Source organism: Choloepus didactylus, chromosome 3 (genome assembly GCF_015220235.1).
Source record: "Choloepus didactylus isolate mChoDid1 chromosome 3, mChoDid1.pri, whole genome shotgun sequence".
Classification (NCBI taxonomy): domain Eukaryota; kingdom Metazoa; phylum Chordata; class Mammalia; order Pilosa; family Megalonychidae; genus Choloepus; species Choloepus didactylus.
The window spans coordinates 161,387,151-161,414,478 of record NC_051309.1 but is presented as its reverse complement, the minus strand read 5'-3'; the positions used below and the strand labels follow the sequence as shown (position 1 = coordinate 161,414,478).

General features: G+C 40.0%; 1 protein-coding gene and 1 long non-coding RNA gene across 8 annotated transcripts in view; one reads left to right on the top strand and one right to left on the bottom strand.

The window, feature by feature from the left end:
- Positions 1 to 1,988, bottom strand: part of LOC119529918 — a 320,458-nt gene extending 318,470 nt beyond the window's left edge. For all 4 annotated transcript variants that reach the window (XR_005215972.1, XR_005215973.1, XR_005215974.1 and 1 more), the window contains exon 1: positions 1,875 to 1,988. This is a non-coding gene — a long non-coding RNA (uncharacterized LOC119529918). The remainder of the gene's footprint in view (positions 1 to 1,874) is intronic.
- A 599-nt stretch (positions 1,989 to 2,587) lies between these two features.
- Positions 2,588 to 27,328, top strand: part of NR3C2 (nuclear receptor subfamily 3 group C member 2) — a 437,426-nt gene continuing 412,685 nt past the window's right edge. Inside the window, exons 1-2 of one of the 4 annotated variants that reach the window (XM_037830780.1) lie at positions 2,588 to 3,248; positions 10,666 to 12,424. In XM_037830780.1, the coding sequence (XP_037686708.1) occupies positions 10,668 to 12,424 (1,757 nt within the window). In that variant the 5' untranslated portion in view covers positions 2,588 to 3,248; positions 10,666 to 10,667. Of the gene's footprint in view, positions 3,249 to 5,191; positions 5,611 to 6,283; positions 6,493 to 10,665; positions 12,425 to 27,328 lie in introns of those variants that run through there. The other 3 variants (XM_037830779.1, XM_037830781.1, XM_037830778.1) reach the window with 3 other exon arrangements.

Genomic DNA, 27,328 nt, shown 5'->3' with positions numbered 1-27,328 from the left:
TAAGGTTCTTTTCTCTGCTTCTCCTTTCTTAATATCTTTTTTTAAAAAACAAATTTCCATCCTTTTGCAAAGAAATATATATTTATCTAATGGGATGAAAAGAACAAACTTCCTAAGAGATAGCTTAAAAAACAAGCAAGCAATGACATGCTAGGCATACACTTTTTAAGTTGATAGGGCTCTTTGTCAGAGGGCATTGGAATGAAGATTATTCAGAATAGCTAGAAAATCCTGCAACCTCATCTTGGACTCAGACTCTCAGGGGCGATTCCAAGCAAAACCAGTGCCACCTTTTCTTCAGATGAGGGAGCTGCAGATCCTATCCTGGAGCTATTCTCCTTTCAGGATGACACAGGACCACCTCTTGTCTTACAGTCAGCAGAGCAGAGGAAAATAGAGAAGAGGGGTTTACATGGGAAAACGTAATTGTTTAACTATTTGGGCAAATATTTAAATAGTCATATATCCAAAAACAAATAAAGGTTTGCCTGTTAATAATTGCAAGATCCCCTAATGTCTCTCACAAGGGACAAGAGAAGCTGCTGTATATGGACATATGGACCCCTTCAAGTTATTTTGGTGTGAAAAGTTTCTGAAGACTATCCATATATGCTTAAAAACTTAATCTTAGCCTTGCAATATCAAACTATTTTAAAGGCAGAGAAAATTAAAACTTGAGACTAGGTTTTTTTGTTTGTTTGTCTGATTGTTTTTTGGTGAAACGCACTAGGAAAAAAACGCAGGAAGAAACCTTCCAAATTTCTAAAATGTTGCTCTTATAATAACCCCACTTTACATCTTAGTTAGGTCACTGACAAATTGTCTATATTGAAATTACTGATTAAACTAACTAAATTAGCAGTGGACTGACTAGGTAAAGAATTCTTATGGTAAATCATTTAATGGGGGAAGAAGTAATCAATGCCCAATGTATCAATTTTGTAAACAGAATTTACATATACAGGTTGCATTAAATGCGGGTTCTTTCTCTCCAACATTTTATTATGAAAAATCTCAAGCATACAAAAAATTTTAAGGTATCTTCCAGTGCACACTGTATGCCTATCACCTAGATTCTACCATTAGTATTGTACTATGCATGCTCTATCACATATCTGTCCATCTATCCATCCTTCTATTTTATCATTCCATTAATGTCAATCCATCTTATTTTTTATTTATTTCAAAATTCAGTTTTGCAGATATCAGTACACTTCTATACAGGATTCTTTTTAAAGTTCACTGAACCTATATTCACATATTAACTTTGAAAATATATTTAAATCCTATTTTCTTGATTTCACCTAAAATACTTTAAGAACATCACAAAAACAAAAAGCCATCCTTATTTTACAGATAAAGAAACCGAGGCAAAAGCCTGTTTTGCTAGAGGTCAAAATGCCACATTAAACCATCTAAGAACTGAGGAGTGCCAACACTGTATGGGTAACGGAGGCAAAGGGAAGCTCAATATTCGGACAGTGGGAATGTGGCTAAAGAAAAGCCGTGATTGTTTTAACAGAACAGCGACTCGTATAACAAGGTGCTGTGTGGGAAGGAATAGCAACTTTCACAGCTATTTAGGAAGAAAAACGGGAAAGAACCCAGGGAAGAAGGAGGCCAACAGAGCCCAAAGAAAAAGGGGTGTTCAGCCGGGAAAGGGGTGTGTGTGGTCATGTCGCGAGGTTTAACAGAGTAATAAAGGAAAACAAGCAGCGGAGCCTGTTAAGCGATAGTACCACCAACCCCTCCTCCGCACCACCCCCCCAATCTTCCACCCATGGGTGTGTGTAACAGTGCGGTGAGGAGCCTGGGACTGAACTGTATCTCGCACACACGTGAGTGTGCGTGAACACGCGCGCACATACACTCACATATATCCCCTGATGGGGGTGGTCTGTATGGCGGATGGGGGGCGCAGACGTAGGACTTCGGAGAGGCTCCAAAGCCAGGACGCGGCTGGCGGCTCCTCAGAGAAGCCAGAGCAGGAGACTCCGGGGCTCGCGAGTCACTCCTATATCCCCCGCCTCCCGCCGCGTGCCCGCGCACCACTGGCAAATCCGCGGGCCCCTGCGCCCCCTTTCACTTTCGCGTCAGCGTAGGTGTCTGCCCCGCCTGGCTGGCGGGCAGGCGCGAGGGCTCAGGGGCGCGCGGGGCGGCGCGGGGGCGCGCGGGGCTCCGCGAGCGGAGTGGGGGGAGGGGACCTGGCGCTCGGCCCCTTCTTGGGCTCGCTCAGCCTAGCCCCTGCTGCGGGCGTCTGAGCCACTGTTAAAACGAGGGGATCGGCCGCGGCCGTCGCTCCGCACCACAGTCCCCATACGCTCCCGCGCGCTGACACCCCGTCCTTCCACGGCGTCCCCCCCACCGTGGGGGTTGGGCAGAGGCGCGGCGAGTTAGAGATAGGGGGAAGGGGAGAGGAGCAGCCTCGGGTGAGCAGCGGGGGAGGAGGAAAAGAAACTTTTCCCTCCCGCCCCCCGCGCTTGGCCCTCTGCTGTCGCCTTCTCCCCGCGGGTGGGAATCGCACCTGAGGCTAGGGCCTGAGGTCAGGGCCAGATTTTAGGAACCGTGGGGAGATGTAGAGGTGCCTGCGTGCATTTGGGTTCCGTTTCCCTAGGCCTCCTCGTTGCCGGTGGCCCGGGTGAGTGGGTGGCCCCTGGAGTCCCCAGACCACTTTCCCACCAGCTGGTTCCTGGACCCTGTGCTGCCTCCTCGCGCCGGTGAGGGTGTGACCCAGCGAAGGGGCCGCGACGCCGCGGGCTCCCCCTGTGGCCGCCCCCTCACACACACGCACACACACACACACACACAGTCCGCCGCCCGAGCTGTCACCGGCCACCCCAGGCCCAGAGAGTGGGCGCAGAGAGTCGCGCTGCTGGGCGGCGGGCTCGGGATCGTCCCGGCCGACGTCGCGAATCCCCGGGCTGCTGCCGTCAACGCCAGGCGGACTAGCAATCACTAGAGAGGGACTCGGCCGGAGGTTCGGCCGCTGCTGCTGCTGGGGGCGGGCGGGTGCTCGCGGCTCCCTCTGCGCGATTTGGCACCACCGCCTAGCCGCCTCTAGCGAGGTAACAGCACTAACGCTCTATTGCTCTACCCACCGTCAGTAGGGCGATTGCCGGGATTATCATCCTCTCCATCCTCACTGCCGTTGTGCTAATATTGGACTGGACTTGCTCGTGGCGGTAGCGGCGGCGGCGGGAATCTCTCTCCCCCCCACCCTCCAGCCTCCCCACCATGTCCTAGAAAAGGTGAGTGCAGCTACAGTCACTTTGAGCTGACAGCATCGGGAGGCGGCGGGAGGGGGCCCTGAGAGCGCGGGGGTGGCCGCCAGGAAGACAGGGTCCGCGCAGAGGGCGCAGGTTGGCGAATGGAGGTGGGGGCTGCGGGCAGGAGGCGAGGTGTCCGCCGGGCCTCCTCGGGGCAGGGGTGCTGGGCAGTGGGGGACAGATCGCAGCGGCTGCTCGGGTACGGTTCTAACCTAGATTTTGCAAGGAGCAGAGAGATCCAGGGCAAGACCGGTCCTCCCCAAAGGAGGTAAAAACTTAGTAAAAGAGACAGGTCCATTTTAATAATAATTAGGCAGCACAGGCTGAGCCGGCGTCGCCTCCACTGCCCGGGCGCTGGGTCCGGGACCCCCTAGCTCCCGCCCGCCGTCAACTCTGTCGGGTGCGATCCATGTCCGACTGCTCGCCAGGTCGAGAGTGCGCGCATGACGGCGGGCCCCGCGGGAAAGTTGGGACACTCGGCGGGGACTCCCGGGTGCGGGGGCGCTGGGGGCCGCTCGGCGCCGGGGACTGTTGGGCGCCGGAGTTCCCAGCATGGAGCGGCTGGCGAGTCTCTCCGGATTTGGGGGCGGTAATCCGGGCGCTTAATTAATTGTAAGGAAAAGAGGGGCCTTTGGGCGCAGGGCGTCCCCCTTTCCAGCTTTAGGGGGCGCAGAGCGAGGGTAAAGAGAATGCTGCACAGTTGCTACCGCCGACCTGCAGGTCGCCGAGGGCTGGGGGACCAGATTTAGGTGTGTACGTCACTGGTGCTGACACCGGGCCAGCCAGGAGCCTAAAACGGAGCCTAATATGCACAGCCTAAAAGTCCTTAGAAATCAAAGTTAAGAAGCCCATCCTTTTGCTTAATAATTACAGCGTTTAGGTTGGCGGGAGGAGCGTCGAGGTGGGGGCGGTTGAAGGCAAACCGAAATTTCTTCCTGCAAACATCCGATACTTAGAAAACAGTTTGGTTCCTTCGCCTCTCCTGTAGCTTTCTCCCAATAATGTGCAAACCTCCCCACCCCCCACCATTTTAAATAAGTGAAAATCCTCGATGGTAAGCTTTATTTTAAATAGAACTAATGGAAAAATCCAACACTAAAGTGGAAAGTACAGCAGCAAAATTATAAGGAAGGAGAGCAGCAGAGCTTGACCCTGGCACTTTTTTGTGGGGTTGTGGGTGAAGATGTGAGAGCTTTGGCGGCACTAAAATCACTCGCTTTTCCTGCACGCTTAAAACAAGGAAATTCAAATTGAGTGGAAACGTGATCCTTTTGCTCGCTGGCAGCGGAGAGTGCGACTGCTCTGGCGAGAGGTAACTCAAAAGACCGAGGAAAGGGGCGGGGAGAGGAGACTAGGCATCGGGTGAAGCCCACTCGAATCCTCCCCTGCGCGCGGGGCCTCTCCGTGGCCGATGCTGCATCTCACCTGGCTCTGCAGGTGGAGAGGGTGAGGGGACAACACCTTGACAGCTCGCGGAGAGACCGAGTTCTTCCCCGTCACCCCACCACTTTTCGCATCTTTCCAGATATGCTGGGGTCCGCCAGGAGGAAGGCTGGGTGGGCGTGAGCAAATTTGGGGCGTTTAAGAGATGAGTGCGGGGGGCAGCGTGTGGCGGGTGCCTGGGGTCGTAGCCACTGCCCGGCACCCCAAGCGCCCGCCGCTGCTGCGGCTTTAAGGGAGCTGCCAGGTCCAGGCTGTGTCGCAGCAACTTTGTATCAGTCATGTCGCCCTCCCGGTGACTGACAGCCAGTGTTACCCAATGAGAAGCCCGCCTGACCCGTGCAGCGTGAAGCCTTGCTTCCCTCCGGGCCAATCAGAAGGGCCCAGGGGGGCGGAATAGCAACCTGAACTTTATCTGGACATGTGACCCGCTTTTAAAAGGGCCGGCCCTAGAGCTGGTCCACTCCCCCTTCAGGCTCTTGACCGCCCCCCCTCTCTCCCTCTCCCCCGCTTCTCGACAGCCCTGGCCCTGCCCCTGTCCCCTCCTCTCCGCCCCTCCGCGCCCTGGGTGTCATTGGGCCGGGACGACGCGAGCCAACTTCTGGCTGCTCTGAGGAAGCCCGTGCAGTTCACCTGGGTGCAGGAGCGTTGCTGTCTCCGGCTCTCCCGCTGCAGGGAGAGCCGTGCTCACTGGCCTGGATGTGATTGGATTTAGGGGCGTTCCGCAGCAGGGGTGTCGTGGCGGTAGCGAGCGTTACAACAGGTAGACCGCGAGAGACCGACCCCGGCCAAGGCAGGTGTGTAGGGGCGTGCAGCAGGGCGCTGCTTGCCCGGCGCGGCGTGTCGACACGGCGCGGGAGCGTGCAGTTTGCGGGAAAAAGTGGCTGCGTAATCTGGAGGCACAGTCAGTATGGTGCTGTGTGTTTGTTGTTTTGTTTTGGTTTTCCACTTTTGCCCACCTTTGGCCTCCAGAGGACTGTTTTGGGAAAGTTTGGCCACTTTGAATAAATTCTCCCTAAGGAGCAGTTTTGAGCCGCCTTTGGCAGTGGGATATCTACCATCACCCTTCCCTTTCCCCTTCCCCAAAGATGAATTTTGGATCTTCTCCTTGTATGATTTTTAAGGGACGTCTGAAAAATATTTCTTTCCTTTATCAATTGCGAAAGCTTCCAATTCTCAGCTGGAGGTGTAGCGGAATAAGGGCACTTGAAGGAGATACGGATCCTATTGGATCCTGTGTGAGAGGGGTTCTGGAAATTCGTTCATTTCCCGTTCCTTGGTGTTCAAGAAACTCTTGAGAGAGGCTGTGCTTTTTGTGACATCAGTTGGGATTCTAAGGGTAGGGGAGAAGGGATGAAGCTTCTTTTGGTGCCATCCTTACCCTACTTCTGAATTAGAAAAAAAAAAATGCTTTAATTCATAATGGTTTACGGTATCATCAGTTTTAACTATTTATTATAACGTAGGAATTAGGAAAACTTTCATTTGATAATCCGACAAGTTTTTGAAAGCGCCGGATATCAAATGCACCAAATTGCTTTTTATCATTTTGTTTTGCCATTTTTATAGATGCTGTTAATGATGATATTTACATAGTAATGATAACAGCGTTCTCCATCTATGAAGTCCTGCTGTGAAGAATTAATTTTATGTTTGATATGACATGCTCTCAAGGAAATGCTTGACGAAAGAATTAAAAAATATTCTAAAAGGGAGCTTTTTCTCTTGAGGAAGAAAGAGTTTTGTTTGGGGATTTTGAAAAAGATCAGGTGGCTCAGTGAATTAGGTGAGTGAATAGAAATCAGGTGTGCTCAGTTCTAACTGGTTCTCCTGCTCTCTCAGGTGACCTTGAGCAGAGTTCTATCATTTACCTCCTGTATGAAAGGGGAACATAGTAGTAGTTTGGTAATGAGGATGACAGAAAAACAGTTATGATGAACTTTTAAAACCGTGCAACCTAGTGATGTCTGTGAAATTCTTAAGGATCAGTCTTTAAGATGCTGTATTATAGTGAAGTAACTATAGAAAATGATGCATTTGAAGGAACTAGGTTTGCAGAGATGTTAAAAGTGAAAGTATTTCAGGTAAAATACAAATTCCTAAAGATGTTTTGATAATGTTCCTAGGTAAACTACTACCTTATGGAAAAGGACAACTTAATACAGACTGTAAAACACAAAATTTTGAAGTCAGGTTTTTTTTTCCCCTTGCAAAAATAGTGCTTGAAAGCATGTTTACGGCTTAAAGTGTTTCTCCTTACTTTTCTTATGTGAAATTTCCTTTATGTTTCAGGGGGAAGCCATTTGCATGAAAATTAAAGTCATAATGTTTTTTGCCTTTGTCCCAAATGAGTCTCTGTTACAGTTCTCCTTATGAGAGATACAAGCCTGATTTTATATAAGCTAGATATGTATTCCAGTATCTGCTTCATCTTATACTTTAGGAACAAAAATTTTTCCTTTACCCTTTGGATATTAAGTTCTATGAGGATCATATTCATTAACTAGAAATTTCATTATTCGCTAGTCAGTTCAGGTTGACTGAGGTTCAACTCAAGCCATGGTCTTTATGCCAGTTCCCAAAAGGCAACCTGAGTTTCCTGGACAACATAAGAAATAAATTCCTAACATTATCCATTTGTTTAAGGAGAAGACTAATTAAAATGATAGAGTTCAGCATAAAATATTTTTTTCATAATCCTTTAAAAAAATCTTGAAAAATATTTGCATTGGCAGCCATGCAGAGGCGAAATGTCTGTTCTCCATTCTATTGTGTTTGTTGCCAACCTTTGCTCTATTTTCTTTATCAAGAGGTGCACTGGATTGGTAGAATAGGAGAATACCTTAAACAAACCTAACAGATTTTAGCAAAGCCTTTTGCAAATTCTTTAATGATAGTCTCATCAATAATGTGGTGAAATACTGGCTGCATTATGTTATTGTTAGGAGAGTTCAAGGCCAGCCAAACAGGACTTGGAAAGTTGTGATCTGCTCCATGATGTTAGCTGATAAGCTGCTTCCTTGTGAAGTGCTTGAAGACCGTCCTTGGCTCCTGCCATCTCCGATATAGATTCTCCTCAAATCTCCTTATAGCTTCATAAATCTCTGTGATGGCTAATGTTTTAGGGCAGAGCAATGAAAAGTATCTCTAAAAATCTTAGTAGATGTCCTGTGGAAAAAGGGTGCAATTGCCAAATTATTTATGGGATGCTGGATTAAAAAGTAAACAGGTTTCTGCACTATAGAACTTCTCAAGAGGCCTAACATGCAAATTTATACTGTGTAACTGCAAAAAAAAAAAACAAAACAACAAAACAATAAGGTGATCGTCCATTCTGAAAGACATTTTGGAGGACAGATTTTTGGAGACTGGTCTGTGGGAGAGAGAATGAAGGGGCCGGGGTGGGGAGGGGGCAAGCCTAGAGGAGGCCTTTAGTAAGGGTGCCAGGACGGGGGATTTCCAAGCATTTAGGTGGTGCAATTCGCTAAGAGGGAATGTGGGTTTAGGCACAGGGTTGGGGGAGGGAAGGGTGATATATACAAGATGTTCAGTTTTGAGCACAAATAGGCATGTTTCTTGTGCTGTTTAATGAATTTGGACCTGAAACATCTATACCTTAGACATGTATCTATTCAACTTTGGTATGCAGAGGACAGAATATTCTTGGGTAGAAATAGAAGCAGTACATATTTACTGGTATTTTTTCAATTCATAGCTACGACTTAATGTTGTTGTTTTTTCACTAAGGTGGAAAGGGCCAGTATTAGCCATTAAAGTCCCAATTCACTATATTGTTTTCAACTTTTACTTGACTCTCATCCATACTAACATTTTTTGACATGAATTACCAGTTAACCCCCATAACCTTTGTAATTTGATTTAATTTCCACTGTTTTGTGATTGATTTATGATTAGGAATTCATAGACTAATGTTCAGGTGAAATTATGCTACATAATTGGTGGATTGCAATGTTTACAAATTCTTGAATATTGATTATAATAGTTTAAGAACTTTTGTTTCCTGCTATCCATTTGAGATACTGTGTTGAAAGTTCAAGTTTCTGCCCTCTCAGAACTTAAAATCTAGAGTAGAATACAGGAAAATAAGGGGTAATTACAGTATACAATTTGGACACTTAATTTCATCATGGAGCCTTGTGATATCTAATGCCAATTTATTTAGTAGAGCTATTATATTATTTTTCCAGGTTCAGTTCTCTAGCAAAGGACTTCCTAGTCTCTCTTTTTTTAGTTAGGAGAAAACAGGACGGTTGGAGGGAGTGAGTGTCAAATAGGGAAAGGGATGAGAAGCCTACAGCAGTGCTTGTGTACAGAACTGCAGAAAACTGCATCTTTTAGATCAGGACCTTAACTTTATTTGGGTCGTAGCTTGTTTACAGATTTAAAAGGATGTGAAAAATGTATACAAACATTTTAGGGTTTGTATATATAAAAATATACAAATGAAAGTTTCTGGAGACCCAGAGTTAGTTTTCTTTAAGCTAATGTTTCTTTAAAGCAGTTCTCGACCACCCTTCCATCTTCCATCTCCTCCAACATTTGGCAAAGAAAAGGACGCATTATTATTTTTGGTTGTCACAACTGGGAGGGGGAGTGCTGCTGGCATCTAGTGGGTAGAGACCAGGAATGCTGCTAAATATCCTACAGTGTACGGGACAGTCCCCCAAACGAACAGTTATTCGGCCCAAAATGTCAACAGTGTTGAGGTTGCGATACCCCAGTGTAGAGAGAGATCTGGGGTCAAATTCCAGCCCTACCACTTATTAGCTATGTGGTCCATGCCTTAGTTTCTCCACTTGGATAATTATCATTTGAATAATACTTTCACCAACCTTATAGGGTTGTTTATAAGGATTAAATAAGTTAATATGTATAAAATGCTTGTAATACTGTATTGAATTATATACTACGTAAGAATTATATAGATATAGGCTTATTATAATTCTTTCTGGAAATAAATTTTTACATAGAGCCCATGGATATGGTGGCGTATCTAAATCAATCTTATGGGCTTCCTGAGGATGGGGATTGTGTCTGTTTTGTTTATCCTTATAGATTCAGTGACTGGATTATTATATATTCAGTGACTGGTCATAGACCCAGATACAGCAAGCACTTGGTAAATATTTGTTGAATGAATGAATGTTTTAATTGCTAAAACCCAACTCGAACTATCTGCATATTTTCACTGTAGGAAGTAAAAATGTATGTTTGTTAGGAGTTCTTTTATTAGAGATACCAGTAGGACAGGGTGCATGTCAAAGTTGAAATTGAAGTTAAAAATACAGAAGAAAAGAGTTCTGACTTTCCCGAGTTGTGATAATATAGCCTCTCTGAGCTGTGGACCATCTTAATCAGGATATATGAATTTTTTACTTTTCAGAATTGACATTAAATTATAATCATTACTAATCCATTGTAACAGTCCTGGTAATTAAAATTTTTTTAAAATTATTTTCTTATAATTCACTTGATAAACTTTTTTTCTGGGAAATAACACTAATTGCATTCCTTATTAATAAAAATATGTTTTTAATAAATTCATATCAGATAGGGAAGTCAGTTTCCATATGATCGAAAGACTCTAAAGGCTTTTCTTTATCAATTTGATCAATCCCAAGATTGTTCTGAATACTAAGTAAATATACATTTGTAAATGTTCTTTGCTAACTCTAAAGGCTGTATTAGAGCAAATGTTACTTTTATTTAGATGAAAAATAGTTTTATAAAATGAGAGTCCTCCTCTTATTCTGGCTTCCCAACAACTGATGGTTGCTACTGTATGTCAGCACCTAAGAAGGTAGTAGTTTTAATATAACTAGAAATATTATTTCTGATAAGTAGAACATGTATTTTGTTGTTTAGTAAATATAATTTTAGGATGTCTTTTAAAGTAATAACTGATTTATTTTTTTTTTTTTTGAATTTATTTTGTTAGCTATGGAGACCAAAGGATACCACAGTCTCCGTGAAGGCCTAGATATGGAACGACGGTGGGGTCAAGTTTCCCAGGCCGCGGAGCATTCTTCCCTGGGCCCTCGAGAGAGGACCGATGAGAATAACTGCATGGAGATCGTCAACGCAAGCTGTGTTTCCGGTGCTATTTCAAACAACAGTACTCAAGGAAGCAGCAAAGAAAAACACGAACTCCTCCCTTGCCTTCAGCAAGACAATAGTCCGTCTGGGATTTTAACCTCCGATATTAAAACCGAGCTGGAATCTAAGGAACTTTCCGCGACTGTAGCTGAGTCCATGGGTTTATACATGGATTCCGTAAGAGATGCTGACTACGCCTATGATCAGCAGAATCAACAACGAAGCATGAGTCCAGCAAAGATTTATCAGAATGTTGAACAGCTGGTGAGATTTTACAAAGAAAATGGCCATCATCCTTCCACTCTAAGTGGTGTGAGCAGGCCCTTGAGATCGTTTATGCCAGACTCTGGGAGCTCCATGAATGGTGGGGTCATGCGTGCTGTTGTTAAAAGCCCTATCATGTGTCATGAGAAGAGCCCATCTGTTTGCAGCCCTCTGAACATGACGTCTTCAGTGTGCAGCCCTGCTGGAATCAACGCTGTGTCCTCTACCACAACCAACTTTGGCAATTTCACAGTGCACAGCCCTATCACCCAGGGAACACCCTTGGCATGCTCCCCTAATGTTGAAAATCGAGGCTCCAGATCCCATAGCCCTGCACATGCTAGCAATGTGGGCTCTCCTCTCTCAAGTCCTTTAAGTAGCATGAAATCCCCAATTTCCAGCCCTCCAAGTCACTGCAGTGTAAAATCTCCAGTCTCAAGTCCTAATCACATCGCTCTGCGATCCTCTGTGTCTAGTCCTGCAAATATCAATAACTCAAGGTGCTCTGTTTCCAGCCCTTCCAACACAAATAACAGGTCCACACTTTCCAGTCCGTCAGCCAGTACTGTGGGATCTATCTGTAGCCCCATAAACAATGCCTTCAGCTATACTGCTTCTGGCACCGCTGTTGGATCCAGTGCAACCCAGGATGTGGTTCCTAGTCCAGACACACATGAGAAAGGTGCTCAAGAAGTTCCTTTTCCTAAGTCTGAGGAGGTAGACAATGCCATCTCAAATGGGGGGACTGGTCAGCTTAATGTTGTCCAATACATAAAACCAGAGCCAGATGGAGCTTTTAGCAGCTCCTGTCTAGGAGGAAATAGCAAAATAAATTCTGATTCCCCATTCTCAGTACCAATAAAGCAAGAATCAACCAAGCATTCGTGTTCAGGTACTTCTTTTAAAGGGAATCCAACAGTAAACCCATTTCCATTTATGGATGGCTCCTATTTTTCCTTTATGGATGATAAAGACTATTATTCTCTATCAGGAATTTTAGGACCACCTGTGCCGGGCTTTGATGGTAACTGTGAGGGCAGTGGATTCCCAATGGGGATTAAACAAGAACCAGATGATGGGAGCTATTACCCAGAGACCAGCATCCCTTCATCTGCCATTGTTGGTGTGAATTCAGGTGGACAGTCCTTTCACTATAGGATTGGTGCTCAAGGTACAATATCTTTATCACGATCTGCTAGAGACCAATCTTTCCAACACTTGAGTTCGTTTCCTCCTGTCAGTACTTTAGTGGAGTCATGGAAAGCACACGGTGACTTGTCATCTAGAAGAAGTGATGGATATCCGGTCCTCGAATACATTCCAGAAAATGTATCAAGGTAAGCTGGCTTTTTCTCACTTATTGCAGATCTTTGCTTTATAAACATACTTAAAAAAATGTTGAAGGTTAACATCTTTTCAGTTGATAAAATTAAACATATTTCAGCTGTTTTATTTTTATTTTTAGGATGGTCATTTAGTGCTCCGCCTTTTACTTGTGAGTGTGATATTATTACTTTTTTGATGTAGAGGAACAAAAATTCTTAAAATCTCTTAGAAAATGTTTGTGTTGATTTTGAAGGAGTGTGTATAGATGCCCCGCCTCCCCCGTTGCCTATTTTAGGTGTTTGGAAAGTGTTTATTTTCTGCTTCTGGTTACAATATTTGCTTTAGCAGACTAGTGCTAGATATTTTTTCTTTAGCTGCCTATTGGCTCATTAAAATTGCTTTAAATTAGTTTCTTTGTGGTCTTTGTCTTTATTTTTAGATTTTTTTATTAATCACTTCATTGGTTGTGAAAAGTAAAATTGAATCCCAGATCAGTTTCCCACTCTCCCTGCCCTTTTCATGGTAGGTTAATTGTATGAAAGTTGTGGTTTTCGATAAAAATAAATTATTTTCGTAACTGCTGAGGAGGTAGACTCAGCACATCTAAAATTACTAAATGGACAATCTTACTTATAGGAGAAATGAAATATGTCACTGCAGTTTTGAATTGCTATATTTGGAACTTTTCAGATTTGTAAGAAGACATACTTATTTTCTGTGAAATATTACTTGGCTTTCCTTGTTGCAGATAGCATATATTATATATTGAGAAAAAAACAAGGAAGAGATTTTAGATATGACTGTAGAGGGTGGCTCTAAGTTATACAAGGAATAGTTGCATTGGACTTTGCTTTAGTACTGTTTTTATTACATGATTGTAATAAATGATCCCTTTATTGAGTATATGAAGACTAGATTTCCTATATATAGTTCATTTCCTTTAGCATCTGGGAATATGTGGATATTTATCTTCCTTTTCTTAGAAATTTCTTTTGTGAGAAATATGGCCATCCCATTAATAGGATATAGTGTTTATGTATCTTCCTGTATCTTCCTCCTATTCTTTTTTTTTTTTTCCAAAACAAAACCAAAAACTCTAATTTGAGCATTCTGCATTACCTTGACAGTGGCTCACACTTTGCTCCTCTTGCTTACATGGAAGCAAACATTCCATAAAGGATACATAATTATAGTTCTCATTAATATGCACTCTTCAATCCTGTTTTTAAGCTGCCTCTATTTCATAAATATTAAATTGTAGCAGAACAAGATTGGGTGGCCTCCATCAGAATTAAACTCAGCCTGGGCTTTATTGTGCATGCTTTGTTTTACTTTTAGAGAAGGAAAAGTTTGTACCTGATGTGGATATTTGTAAAAATGATGTGAGTTGGTATGAGATAGTATAGTATGGTAGTTAAGACTATGGCTTTAGAGCCAGGCTGCTCTGGTTCAAATACCAACTCTGCTACTTAAATGCTTTGTGTTCCTATACAAATCTCTTCATCTTTCTTGGCTTTAGTTTTCTCATATATAAAAAGATTATTAAATAATACCTATCTCAAAGGTAGTTAAAGAGATTGAAGAGTTAATTTATGAGAAGCACTTTGAGTATTGTCTGGCATGTTGTATGCATTACTTATGTTTTAGTTAAGTGTGTTAACAATCATTAGTTCCCATTTCTTTTCGTTTATTTTTCCCTCGTTACATGAAATTCCACAGAATCTTTTAAAGGAATATTATTCACATAGTTAAAAAAGATGTTTGGTGATAACTTCTTGTAACTGTACTCTGATATATGTGTGTGTGTCTGTGTGTGTATATGTGTGTGTGTGTGTGTGTGTGTGTATATATATATTTTTTTAATGGCTAGGCACCATACATTTGCTACTGCAATTCCATTCATGCTTTTTTGGTTCTGAAGACTGTTGCTTTGGGTAACAATATTTCTGGTAGAAATATTAGAGATACACTAGCTAAAAACATTAATTCTTTCTTATATTTGTTCTATATCCTATTTCCATTAATTTAATTATAGCTTTTGTACTCACTTATGAAGCCTCTCCTCATGGTCTGGTCGCCAACAGCATCAGACATAGAGTTTATATGAATTGGTCACCTTGCGTCTACCCTGCATTTGTAGGATGTGTGGTTTGTCTGGTTTGTCTTCTTAGGTATTCCAAAATTCTTTATGTATTTGTTAATATAGTCAGAGGATTCATTTTATTTACATACATACTAGTTTTGTGCCAGTTAAGTTTTTCAAAAATGTTGCTGTTAAAGTTTCAATATTATTTAAAGTCTTCTATAGATTAATAACTATTTTGACTCTTCCTGGTGAATATTATCCAAATCTATGTATTTTGATCATATTCAGTTGAAAGGCACAGGATAAGAAGACATTTAGGTATTATTCTAGTTTCATTCTACATGTTATAATATTTAATTTAACTTTATCCAGGCTTCACTGTGATCTCCTATTTTGTGTCTTTTGCTCTAAAATCCAAACTTTTTGCCTATTAATTTTAGGAATGTTGGATTAAACAGTTTAAAGGATCAAGTCAGAGTGTAACTGCTTATAGGTTTAATACTATCCTTCATCTGTAGGTTGAACTCATACTGTTTTCTAAAAGATCTCAAAGTGTGACCTGGGTGTTCCTGAGAGCTTTTCAGGAAGGTTTGTGAAATCGAAAATCCTGCATGGGTAAAAGACCCATTCAGTCTGCAAGATAGATGAGTGTATTTTAATATAATAGTGTATGAAAAGTTTATTAATAAAGTTTCTGATTTCCATTGCAACTAACCTTAAAATGACTACTAATTTTTGCTGTAGTATCAGGGATACTAGGAAGCATATCCACAGTTATCTGAAAAGGCATTTAAAATACTCCTTCCTTTTCTAAAAACATATTTGGGAGGCAAGATTTTCTTCATATTCTTGAACTGAAATGTCACCACACATTGAATGCAGAAATGGATATGAGAATCCAGCTGTCTTCTATTAAGCGAGACAATAAAAAGATTTGTAAAAATGTAAAACAGTGCCACTCTTCTCACTAAAGTTTTTTGTTTGGGGAAATTTGTTTTTCATAAATGTATGTTTATGTTAACGTGATTATTCTTAAATGATTTAAAATAAATACTAACATCTCAGTTGTAGTTTCTAATATGGTAAATATCAGTATGCTATTCCTCACTTTAACACATGCTTTTTGAGATCTTCGGTTCTTTTTTTAAGAAAAGGAGTCCTGAGACCAAAAGGTGGAGAACTGCTGATGTATTCTATCATAGAACCTTTGGAGGTTAATGAATAAAGCGTATATTATATTATTTGTATTGGCCTTTTTGAATATTACGCTGAGGAAAGAGTGTTCTCTTCAAGTAAGAAAATGATTCTCATCTAGATTAATTTTTCAAGCTGACAGAAATGAGTAATGGCTGGGAGGTGTGCGCTGTCTCCATTTCAGTCTGTGGGCATTCTGTGAAAGTGGGGATGAAAGTCATCTGTCTGTTAATAATTTCCAGCAAATGGGTTGTCTGGGTGCCAAATGGTAAAGTAAATGAAGACAAAGCTGAATGTAAAGCTCTTAGGGTGGACACTGGACCTAGTTGTGTCATTTAGATTGGCGTTCCCTTGTCAGCTTGGACACAAACAGTGACCTTGAGTGAGTCACAGCTTCTCTTGGCCTCAGTTTCTTCATTTTAAAAGCAAACAAGTCGAACTAGCTGTTGTCTTAGGTCTGCTAATAAAGCTATTGAGTGACCATGTAGTTTCCTTTGAGTTATGTATGTTAAGAATCAAAATAGAGTATCCCTTAAAATATTTACTAATCTTAATCTAGTTACAAGTACTGTTTAGTCACAAATCTAGCTTTGTAGTTTCCAGGGTAGACTGGAGAAGAAAACATCACTTAAAAGGATAGTAAAAATGAGGAATGGTGACCTATCATTTTGCTTTGAAACACTGAGAGTTTTTTTTTTTTTTTTAATTAGATTTTTCCTTTTCTAAAATCTGACACTTACTATGAATACCTTGTTCTTTTTATTTATACTACATCTTATGGAAACAAGGTATTACTGTTGACATAACATCGAACATTTATGGTAAGTCATTTTGGTAGCATCATAATACAGTGCTAACACTGACTTGGACTTTTGAATATAAAGTTCACTATTTCAAAGGGCATATTCAGGTGGTTTTCAAGACAGGTAATTAGCTGTTTATTGTAAAATGTGCCACATTTTAAATTATAGAATGAAACAATAGATTTACAGTTTTTAAAATTTTTTCACTTGTCCCTGAAGTTTGTTGAAACTCATGTTGTTTAATAAACCAAAAACTCCAGCATCCAAGGAGTTTATGTTGCAAAGTTTGTCTTGTCTTTTAATAAACTTTCTGAATGAACCGTTGAGGTGCAAATATCTTTATGCAATGCAAAGTGTGAAAGAATTGTGGGTGTTGTGGGATTGTGTGCATGTATGTGTTTAAGAATTGGTGCCTACTAAAATAAATAAACCCATTATAGCATTACAGCATTGAAGATGAAAACATGGACCTTTTCTTTCTTAATATTTTGGTTTTGAAATGTTAATGTACCCAAAAAATTCTCCAGGTTAGTATTTTAAATAATATTTTTAGAAATGATTTAAAAATGAGCTTTCTTCTCCTGATGATTCATTCACTTTCATTCATTTATGGTATTTCTGGTAACAGTAGTGATAGTAATAGTTATATTGGGAAAAATAACACAGTACTTTAAAATATTCAAATGACTATGTACAGTGTACTTTGGTAAGTTTTGCTTTTAACATCATTTTGTTTGTTGATGTGTCTACTTTTTATCATTAAAAAGTATTAGTATGTTTAAAACAGATTAGTTGATACTTAACAAAGCTGAGATATAAAAGTCATGGTTTCAGTTAAACGTAAATCAGTTTAATGTAGTTTCTATTACCAGTGACATGTTGAAACTAGGACCTAGAGATATAGATTATCATTTATAGATTTGATGCCTTTTGCAATACTGAAATTCTTGGCATGTCTGAGCTTTCTTATCCTTGTAATGCCAGAGGAATAGTGGATTGTTATATTGGTCACCATTAATTTAGGAGCAATGATTGCTTTTATGTCATTTTTTTTTCTCTAAAATAATACTTTTTTCCAGACTTTAAACTATTGCTTTAGTTTCATATTTATAATCTAATAAAACTTCAGCCTTTCTGCTAAATAATTTACCATTTTCATTCATTTACTGATTTCAAATTAAGATAAAATTGGTTTCTTGATTACATTTAAGCGTAGCATTAAATTGCATATTTTTATGGACTAAATTCTAAAATTTATTAGTGAAAACCCTGGAAATAAAAGTATGTTAAAATGGATTGGGTCTTCATCTTAAACTCTAGGATTTCTGGTTTAACTTGTCAAATATAGTTTGTTTTCATTTTTTAAGAGTTTTAGCTTGTATAGTTCTTTATATATTAAGATAATGATGAAGTTAAAATGTAATTATATGTAAGCATACTACTTGATGCTTCAGAAACCTCTGGATTTATGATTAAATGGTATGGCTAAGACCAAAAGTTCTATGCAGAACCGAAGTAGAAATGGCTTTTATTTTATGCTAAAAATAGAAAACTGTAGTCTAAGAAAGGAAACAGGAAAAACAAAATTTGAATAGTTACAAAGCTAGTGCCCTAGAGAGAGTGTGAGAGATAATAACTGGCAAGCTGAGTTCATAATTGTGGCTATGACTTAATTTTATTACTGATGAAAACTTTGTTAGTATGTAACCTCACCTTGTACATTAGGAGTTGCTGAGATAAATGTACAAAAATTGCAGTGTAAGACAGTGAAAAAAGGCTTGTTAGCAGAAAAATTTATTTTGGGTGCTGTACCAGGGAGAGATGATCAGAACAAGTGTGGAAAAAGGGGAGGTGGGGAGTGGTCAGAGTTGGTAATTGTACCTGGTCTTGAAAAATTAATGGTGAGTGGGGGTAGGGACTTCCTGATGGAGGGAGGATTGTGAGCAAAAGCTAAGAAATGGGCAGAAAAACAATGAGTGCGGTCAAGCTGTTTGTTTGTGATATATGGGATTGGTGGGAAAACAGACTGGAAGAGGTTAGTTAGGACTCCAAGGGAGCTGAACTTGAAAGTCATACTAAGAAATTTGTACTTAATTTGGTAGCTAATGAGGAGCTCTTGAAATGTTGGATGAAGGCCATAGCATGAACTGAATCGCACTTCGGAAAATCTTTATCTGGCAGAGGTTATAGGGCAGACTGGGGAGTAAAGAGCCTTGTTGGGAAGTTATTGCAATAGTGTAGGAGGACGGGTACTAGGCTGTCTGAAACAAGGTTGTCACAGGTAATGGAAAGAAGGGAACAGATGTGAGATATTACAGAGGAGACCTTAGTAGAAGTTGACTTTTTAATCAAAATTTATTTTGAAATTATCACAAAGAAAAATTGGAAGCCCAATACAAAGAACTCTTATGAAAAAGCCATTGTCTTATGTAAGCACAATATGACCATCAAAACCAAGAAATTAACACTGGTAAGTTAGTAACAGCTAATCATTAGATCTCATTTTGGTTTTGCCAGTTGTCCCAATAATGTCTTTTATAGCAAAAAGATCCAGTTCAGAATTGCATGTTGTGCTTGGTTGTCATGTCTGTTTTAGTCTCCGTTCTGAAGCGGTTCCTCATTCTTTCATAGACTTTCATGCTTGACACTTGTAAAGATTAAAGGCCATTAATTCCATAGAACGTCTCTTTGTGTTTATCTGCTGTTTCCTCATTATTATATTCAGGTTATGTATCATTGGCAGGGATAGCTCAGAAGTGATCCTACATTCTTCTTGTTGTATCCTATCAAGTGGCACACAGTTTCACTTTGTGCCAATCCTGTTCATTTTGATCACTTCTCCACTGAAAAGTTTCTCTTCCTTTTGCAGTTCAGAGACATTTTGTGGAGGGGTACTTTGAAGCTGTGTAAGCATCTCATTTGTTATCACATTTTAGATTGATTTGTTTATTTATATGTTTATGGCCTCATGGTTTCCTATTTTACACAGTAGGTTATAGTCTGTTACTGTCCTTGTTTTGATGTTCAGATTGCCCACCATTTAGTCAGTAGTTGTCCATTCAAGCTGGTTTCTGTGTCCTTTTCCCATGTCTCCATTGTTCCTTTATTTTATTATAGTAGTTGTGGGTTTCAGCACAATCATGCATAAAATAAAGGATTCTCATATACCACCTTGTGATTGACACTTTTCATTGATATGGTACATTTGTTAAAATCGATGAAAGCACATTTTATAATCATCCTATTAACTATAGCCATAGTTTAACTTAGGGTTCACTGTGTTGGGAAGTCTGATGGATTTTTTTTTTTTTTTTTACTTTTTATTCTGGTAATACATACAACCTAAAATTTCCCTTTAGAACCCCATTCAAATATACAGTTCAGTGTTAATTACTTTCAAAGTGTTGTGCTACCACCACTGCCATCCATTACTAAAACTTTCCCATCATCTCAAATAGAAACTCTGTACATCTTAAGCCTTAACTCCCTATTCTTATCTCATGTAATTCCCTGGTAACCTGTATTCTAGATTCTGACTCTATGCATTTGCTTATTCTAATTATTTGACATCAGTGAGATCACATGGTATTTGTCTTTCTGGGTCTGGTGTATTTCACTGAACATGTAGTCTTCAAAGTTCATCCGTGTTGTTGTATATATCAGAACTTCATTTCTTTTTACAGCTGAGTAATACTCCATTGTGTGTATATACCACAATTTGTTTATCCATTAGTTGATGAATACTTCGGTTGTTTTCATCTTTTGGCAGTTGTGAATAATCCTGCTATTAACATAGGTGTGCAAATATCTGTTCAAGTCCCTGTTTTCAGTTCTTTTGGGTATACAGGGATACCTCATAAATATCGTGGGTTTGGTTTCAGACCACTGCAATAAAGCTAATATAGCAATAAAGCAAGTCACAATTTTTTTGGTTTCCCTGTGCATATACAAGATATGTTTATACTATACCATAGTCTGTTTAGTGTGCAATTGCATTTTTTCTTAAAAAAAAAGGTACTTTAATTAAAATGTGATACAGAGATGCAAAATGAGCACATGCTGTTGAAAAAATAGCGCCAATAGACATACTCAAAGCAAGGCTGCCATAAACCTTCAATTTGTAAAAAATGCAGTATCTGCTAAGCACAGTAAAGTCAAGGGCAATACAATGAAGTATGCCTGTATTCCTAGAAGTGAGATTGCTGGGCCATTTGTTAATTCTATACTCAACCTTCTGAGGAACTGCCATACTGTCTTCTCCAGAGACTGCACCATTCTACATTTCCACCAGCAACGAATGATATTTCTCCACATCTTCTCTAACACTTGTAACTTTCTGCTTTTTTAATAGTAGCCATTTTAGTTGGAAAGAAGTGGTATCTCATTGTGGTTTTGATTTGTATTTCCATAATATCTAATATAGTGAACATCTTTTCATGTGCTTTATAGTTATTTGTATATCTTCCTTGCAGAAATATCTATTCAAGTCTTCTCATTTTAAAATTGGATTGTTCTCTTTTTTGTTTTTTAGTTAAAATATTTCTTATTGGATAAATAGTTTCCAAGTATTTTCTCCCATTGTGTGAGTTGTCGTTTTACTTTTATGGTAAAGTCCTTTGAGGTGCAAAGTTTTTAATTTTGATGAGGTTCCATTTAACTATGTTTTTCTTTTGTTGCTTGTGCTTTGGGTGTAAAGGCTAAGAAACCATTGCCTAACACAAGGTCTGGAAGATGCTTCCCTGTGTTTTCTTCTAGCAGCTTTATAGTTTTGGTTCTTCTATTTAGGTCCTTGATTCATTTTGAGTTGAGTTTTGTATATGGTGTGAGTTAGGGGTCCACCATCATTCATTTGCAAATGGAGATCCAGTTTTCCTGGCACCATTTGTTGAAAAGACTATTCTTTCCCAGTTGAGTGGCCTTTACTCAACAGTCAAAAGTCAGTTGGCTATATATGTGAGTGTTGATTTCTGAGCTCTCAATTCAATTCTATTGGTCTGTGTGTCTGTTCTTGTGTTAGTATCATGCTGTCTTGATTATTGTGGCTTTGTGATATGTTTTCAGATTGGGAAGTATGAGTCCTCCAACTTTGCTCTTTTTCAAGATGCTTTGTCTATTTGGTACCCTTTACCCTTTCAAAGAAATTTGATGATTGGCTGTTGGAATTTTGATTGGGATTGTGTTGAATCCATAAATCACTTTGGGTAGAATTGCCCTCTTAACAATATTTAGTCTTCCAATCCATGAACATGAAATGTCCTTCCATTTGTTTAGGCTTACTTTGATGTCTTTTAGCAGTGTTTTGCAGTTTTCTGTGTACAAGTGCTTTATATTTCTGGTTAGATTTATTCCTAGATGTTTAATTCTTTTGGTTACTGTTGTAATTGGAATTTTTTTTTCTGATGTCTTCTTTTATGATTTTCATTACTAATGTATAGAAGCACCACTGATTTGGAGGTATTGACCTTGTATCCCGCCATGATACTGAATTCATTTATTAACTCAGGGAGCTTTGTTCTGTACTTTTATGGATTTTCTGTTTATAGGATCATAGCATCTGGAAATAGGGAAAGTTTTACTTCTTCCTTTCAATTTTGGATGCCTTTTATTTCTCTTTCTTGCTTAATTGCTCTGGCAAGAATTTATAGTGTAATGTCAAATATCATTGGTGTCAGTGGGCATCCTTATCATGTTCCTGATCTTAGAGGGAAAACTTTCAGTCTTTCACCGTGGAATATGATATACCGTTGAGTATGATACTAGCAGTGGGTTGTTCATATATGCCCTTTATCAAGCTGAGGAAGTTTCCTTCTGTGCATAGTTTTCTAAGTGTATTTATCAAGAAGGGCTTTTCTTTGTTGGGAGGTTTTTAATTTCTGATTCAATCTCTTTACTAGTAATTGGTTTGTTAAGATCTTCTATTTCTTATTGAGTCAGTGTAAGTAGTTTTTGTGTTTCTAGGAATTCGTACATTTCATCTAGGTTATCTAATTTGTTGGCATACGGTTGATCATAGTATCCACTTACAGTCCTTTTTATTTCAGTGGGATAGGTGGTAAGTTCCCCTTTGCATTTCTGATTTTAATCATTGTGCTCTCTCTTTTTTTTTCCTTGTCACTCTAGCTCAATATGTGTCAATTTTATTGATCTTTTCAAAGAATCAAGTTTTGGTTTTGTTGAGTTTTTTTGTTTGTTTTTGTTTGTTTTTTTAATCTCTACTTCATTTACCTCCACTCCAATGTTTGTTATTTCCTTCCTTCTACTCCTCTTGGGCTTTAGTTTGCTCTTCTTTTTCTAGTTCTTACACTTTTGAAGTTAGGTTGAAATCTTTCTTCTTTTTTAATTTAAGCATTTAGGGCTATAAATTTCTCTCTCCACATTGCCTTGCTGCATCCCATAAGTTTTGGTATGTTGTATTTTCATTTTCATTTGCTTCAAGATTTTTCCTAATTTTGTTTGTGATTTATTCCTTAACCCATTGGTTGTTTAAGAGTGTGTTGTTTAATTTCCACATATTTTCCATTTCCCCCTCTGTTATTGATTTCTGTCTTCCTTCCATTGTGATCAGAGAAGATACATTGCATGATTTCAGTTTTTTTGAATTTATTGAGACTTTTTTGTGACCTAAGCTGTTGTCTATCCTGGATCAGTCGAGAAAAATATGTACTCTGTTGTGTAAAGTGTTCTATATATGTCTGTTTAGTGTATCATTCAAGTCTTGTATTTCCTTATTGATCTTCTGTCTAGATGTTCTGTTATTGTAAGTGGTGTATTAAAGTTCCCTACTATTACTCTAGAACCATCTATTTCTCCCTTCAAATCTGTCAGTATTTGCTTCATATATTTTGGAAGTCTACTGTTAGGTGCATATTTATTTATAAATGTTATGTCTTCTTGTTGCATTTACCCCTTTATTAGTATATAATAACGGTATTTGTCCCTTACAAAAGTTTTTGACTGAAAGTCTGTTTTATCTTATAATAGTGTAGCTACGCCACCTCTCTTTTGATTACTACCTGCATGGGATATTTTTTCCATTTGTTCATTTTCAACCAATTTATTTCTTTGAATTAAGGTGAATCTTCTGTAGATAGCATGTTTTTAGATCATTCATTTCTAGTCATTCTACCAATTCTGCCTTTTTACTCAGGAGTTTAATCCATTTACATTAAATTCACTACTAATAATGCAGGACTTTCTTCTGCCATTTTGTTGTTTTGTGTTTGTAAGTCTTCTATCTTTTTGCCCCTTAGTTCTTCCATTAATGCCTACTTACATATTTATTTGATTTTTTTGTACTGCACCATATTGAGTCCCTTCTGCATGTATTTTTCATCTGTTTTCCTTGTAATTATGGAATAAAATTTAACGTTCTATATATAATGATCATATTTTATTTGATACCAACTTGACTTTAGTCACATGCACTGTTCCTACAGCCCTCCTTCATCCCACCTCTGTTGTACTTCTTACAGATTGTATCTTTTTGAACATTGTTTGTCCAAACCCATAGATGTATCATTATTTTTTATGCATTATCATTTTAGCACCTGTAGGAAGTAAGAAGTGCAGTTATGTGCCAAAATATACAATATAAAAGTACTGTCATTTATAATTACCCAAATGGTTAAGTTTACTGGAGGTCCTTATTCTTTATCCTTCTTTGAACCACTGTATCATGTCCTTTCCTTTCAGTCTAAGGAACTCTCTTTAGCATTGTTTGTAGAGCAGGTCTAGTGGTGATAAACTCCCTCAGCTTTTGTTTATCTGTGAATGTCTTAATTTCCCCTCATTTTTGAAAGAAAGTCTCACTGGATATAAAATTCTTGGTTGGCAATTGTGTTTTTTGAGCACTTTAAGTGTTTCAACCTACAACTTTCTTGCCATATGGTTTCTGATGAGAAATCAGTCCTTAACCTTTTTGGGACTCCCTTGTACAAACACATTGCTTTTCTCCTGCAGCTTTCAGAACTTGCAACTTGTCCTTTCCATTTGATCAGTATGTGACAGGGTATATTTTCCTCAGGTTTATCCTGTTTGATTTTCTCTGGCTTCTTGGATGTGCATAATTATATCTTTTGCTAAGATTGGGAAGTTTTCTGTCATTATTTCTTTATTCTTTATTCCCCTTTCTCTCTTTCTTCTCCTTCTGGGAACCCTCCCCCAGCCCCCAATTTGTATATTGCTATGCTTGAAGTGTCCCAGAGATCTCTTGAGCTGTTTTTGCTTTTTATAATTATTTTTTATTTCTGCTGCTCAGCCTGACTCATTTCATTTGTCTTGTCTTCCAGTTTGTGGATTCTTTTGTTCTGCTGGCTCCAATCTGCTGTTAAAACCTTCCTGGAAATTTTTCATTTCAGTTTTTTGGTTTTCAACTCCAGTAGTTCTATTTCATCCTTTTTAAAAATTTCTATTTCTCTATCGAGATTCTCATATTATTCATTCATTGTTTTCCTGATAGCCTTTATTTCTTTCTTTGTATATTCCTTCATCTCATTGAGCGTATTGAAGATCTTTTTTTTTTTTTTTAAGTCTTTGTCTGGTATGTCCACAGCCTAGTCTTCTGGTTTTTTATCCTCTTCCTTTGGAAAGGTCATCATTTCCTGTTTCTTTATTTTTCTTGTAATCTTTTATTGCACAGTGTACTTTTTAATATTTTAAAATATCAAATCTGGGATTTATTCCCTGAGATTTCTGCTTTTGAGTTTGTAACCGGTTGGTGATATGACAGAGATTTTCTTGAGTGTCAGCCCTCCTATCAGAAAGGCCCGCCCAAGGTGACTGCGAAGGGCAGGGTCCTCCCTGCCTGGTCTGAGCCTGTGTCCAGGTTGTACTTCCTAGTGGCCTTAGGAGTTTCCCTGTTTACAGAGGTTTGAATGCCCCATCTAACTCCCAGGGACAGGCCTTCTCCCTCTCCTCAGCATTCCGTTGCTGCACTCTTACAGCAGGTAAGTGTTTGCCCTGGGCCATCGGCCTCAGTTTTTTCTTACACTGCTTTTATTGTCTCAAGCTGTTTTTACCTGGAGGGCAAATTCTGGGAGGGAGGCATGCCGGAGAGGAAGTTTCCCAAGTCAGTCTTTCCCTCCTGGAACATGGCTAGGGACCCACAAAGAGAACTGCCTTGGAGAGGGTGACGGAGGGGTCAGTAAGGGCACCAGTAGCTACTTCCACACTTTCTTGACCTGCTCAGCCAATGCAGCCTTTCAGCTTTCCCCACAGCTCTGAGAAAGCACACCTTCTTTAAGTCTCCTTAGCCTCCTTTGTCGGGGGTGAGTTGGAGCAATGGCTGCCCGCAGAGCCTGTGCCCAGTGATCCAGAGTATCTAATCAAAAGCCAAGATCAGCAATCAGTCTGTGCGTGCCCCAGATCTTGGGGAAATAGATTTTTATGTCCCTTTTTAGCATAATCAAGCTTTGGCAGTGGCCAGACCCCACTGCTGCCTGCTGCTAGAATGGGAGCTGGGTGATGGTAACTACTGTGCAGAGAGCAGTTTAGTGGTGTTCTGTAGTTTACCAGTCTTTTCCTCCCACTCTTCCCTGGATGCTGTACAGTGTTCCGGACTTTTGAGTTTCATAGTATTTGATTCAGGCAATTCCTTCCTGTTTACTAGTTGTTCCAGTAGAGAAACTGATTCCTGGAGTTTCCTACTCTGCTTCTTCCCACAATCTCTCCATCGTTCTTTGAACACTTCCTTGCCCTGACTTTAGACCTGTCTTGTACTTTCCCTGCCCCAGTCCCGCAATCAGCCATTTCTCCAAGAATTGCCCACAGATGCATACATCTCCCTATTTGGGGTCTGACTCCACATTCTGGGTCACAGGTCATGCCTCTTCCCCAGTGGCTACCCTTCTTTCACTCCACTCAGGTGCTGACTCCCCATGCTGGGCTGTCCCCACGTATGGATGCTCTCTTCACTTTTCTGGGTTTTGATATCCTACACCATGCCCATGCATGCATGCTGTCCTGGCTGTGTTTGGATGTGGACTCTCCACTTTGGGTACCAGGGCCATCCACTCTGAGCCTCCAGGGCTGTCCACCTTCCTACTCCCACTGTAGCTACCTACTTTGCCATGTCTTACCTGGTGGCTTTAGTAGAAGTGGAGAGTAAAGCATGTGGAAAATCAGAGAAAACTCACATGTTGTGAGCTTGACTTTTATGAGTAAGGGTGAGCAGTTAAGAGAAATAGAGAGGTCAAGAAGAATCAGTTTGGAGGGAAAGTGATGAGTTATCTTGGTTACATGAGTTTTAAGTCCCAGAACTACATCTGCTTGGAAATGTTCTCTTTATAGGCAGAAATGTTGGTGTGGGGATTATCTTCAGGGAAGTGGCAACTAAGGGGGTCAGTGTGGTCAGTATCACCCAGGGAGAGAATGTATGTAGTGACCCACTAGAGTTTAAAGTGCATTTTGCTAAGTCCTTGGACCTTGCTAAGTCATTTAGGAAATTGGCAACACATCCAAATAAAGGGGAGGGAGAGGTGTTTAGAAAATTAAGATAGTGCTGAGTCATGGTTGCCAAAGGGAAGAATTATATAATCTTAGAATTTTCAAATTAGAAGGGCTCTGAGGCTTTCTATAAATCCAATCCTCTTTGGATACAGATGCTGACACTAAGGTCCCACAAGATTACATGCCTTTTCCAGTATTATACAAGGTAAAATCCTGATTTTTTGTTTCTCTGTTACACTGTTCTTTTCTTCCAGTGCGAATGGTGGTTCAAAACCTGTCAAGGGGGCTAGGAAGATCAGAATGAGATGCAGTAGTTGGTGACAGAATGGTGGTGGTGCTTTGCAAGGAGGAATCATGTAGAGTGGTAGGAATGGAAGTCAGATTGT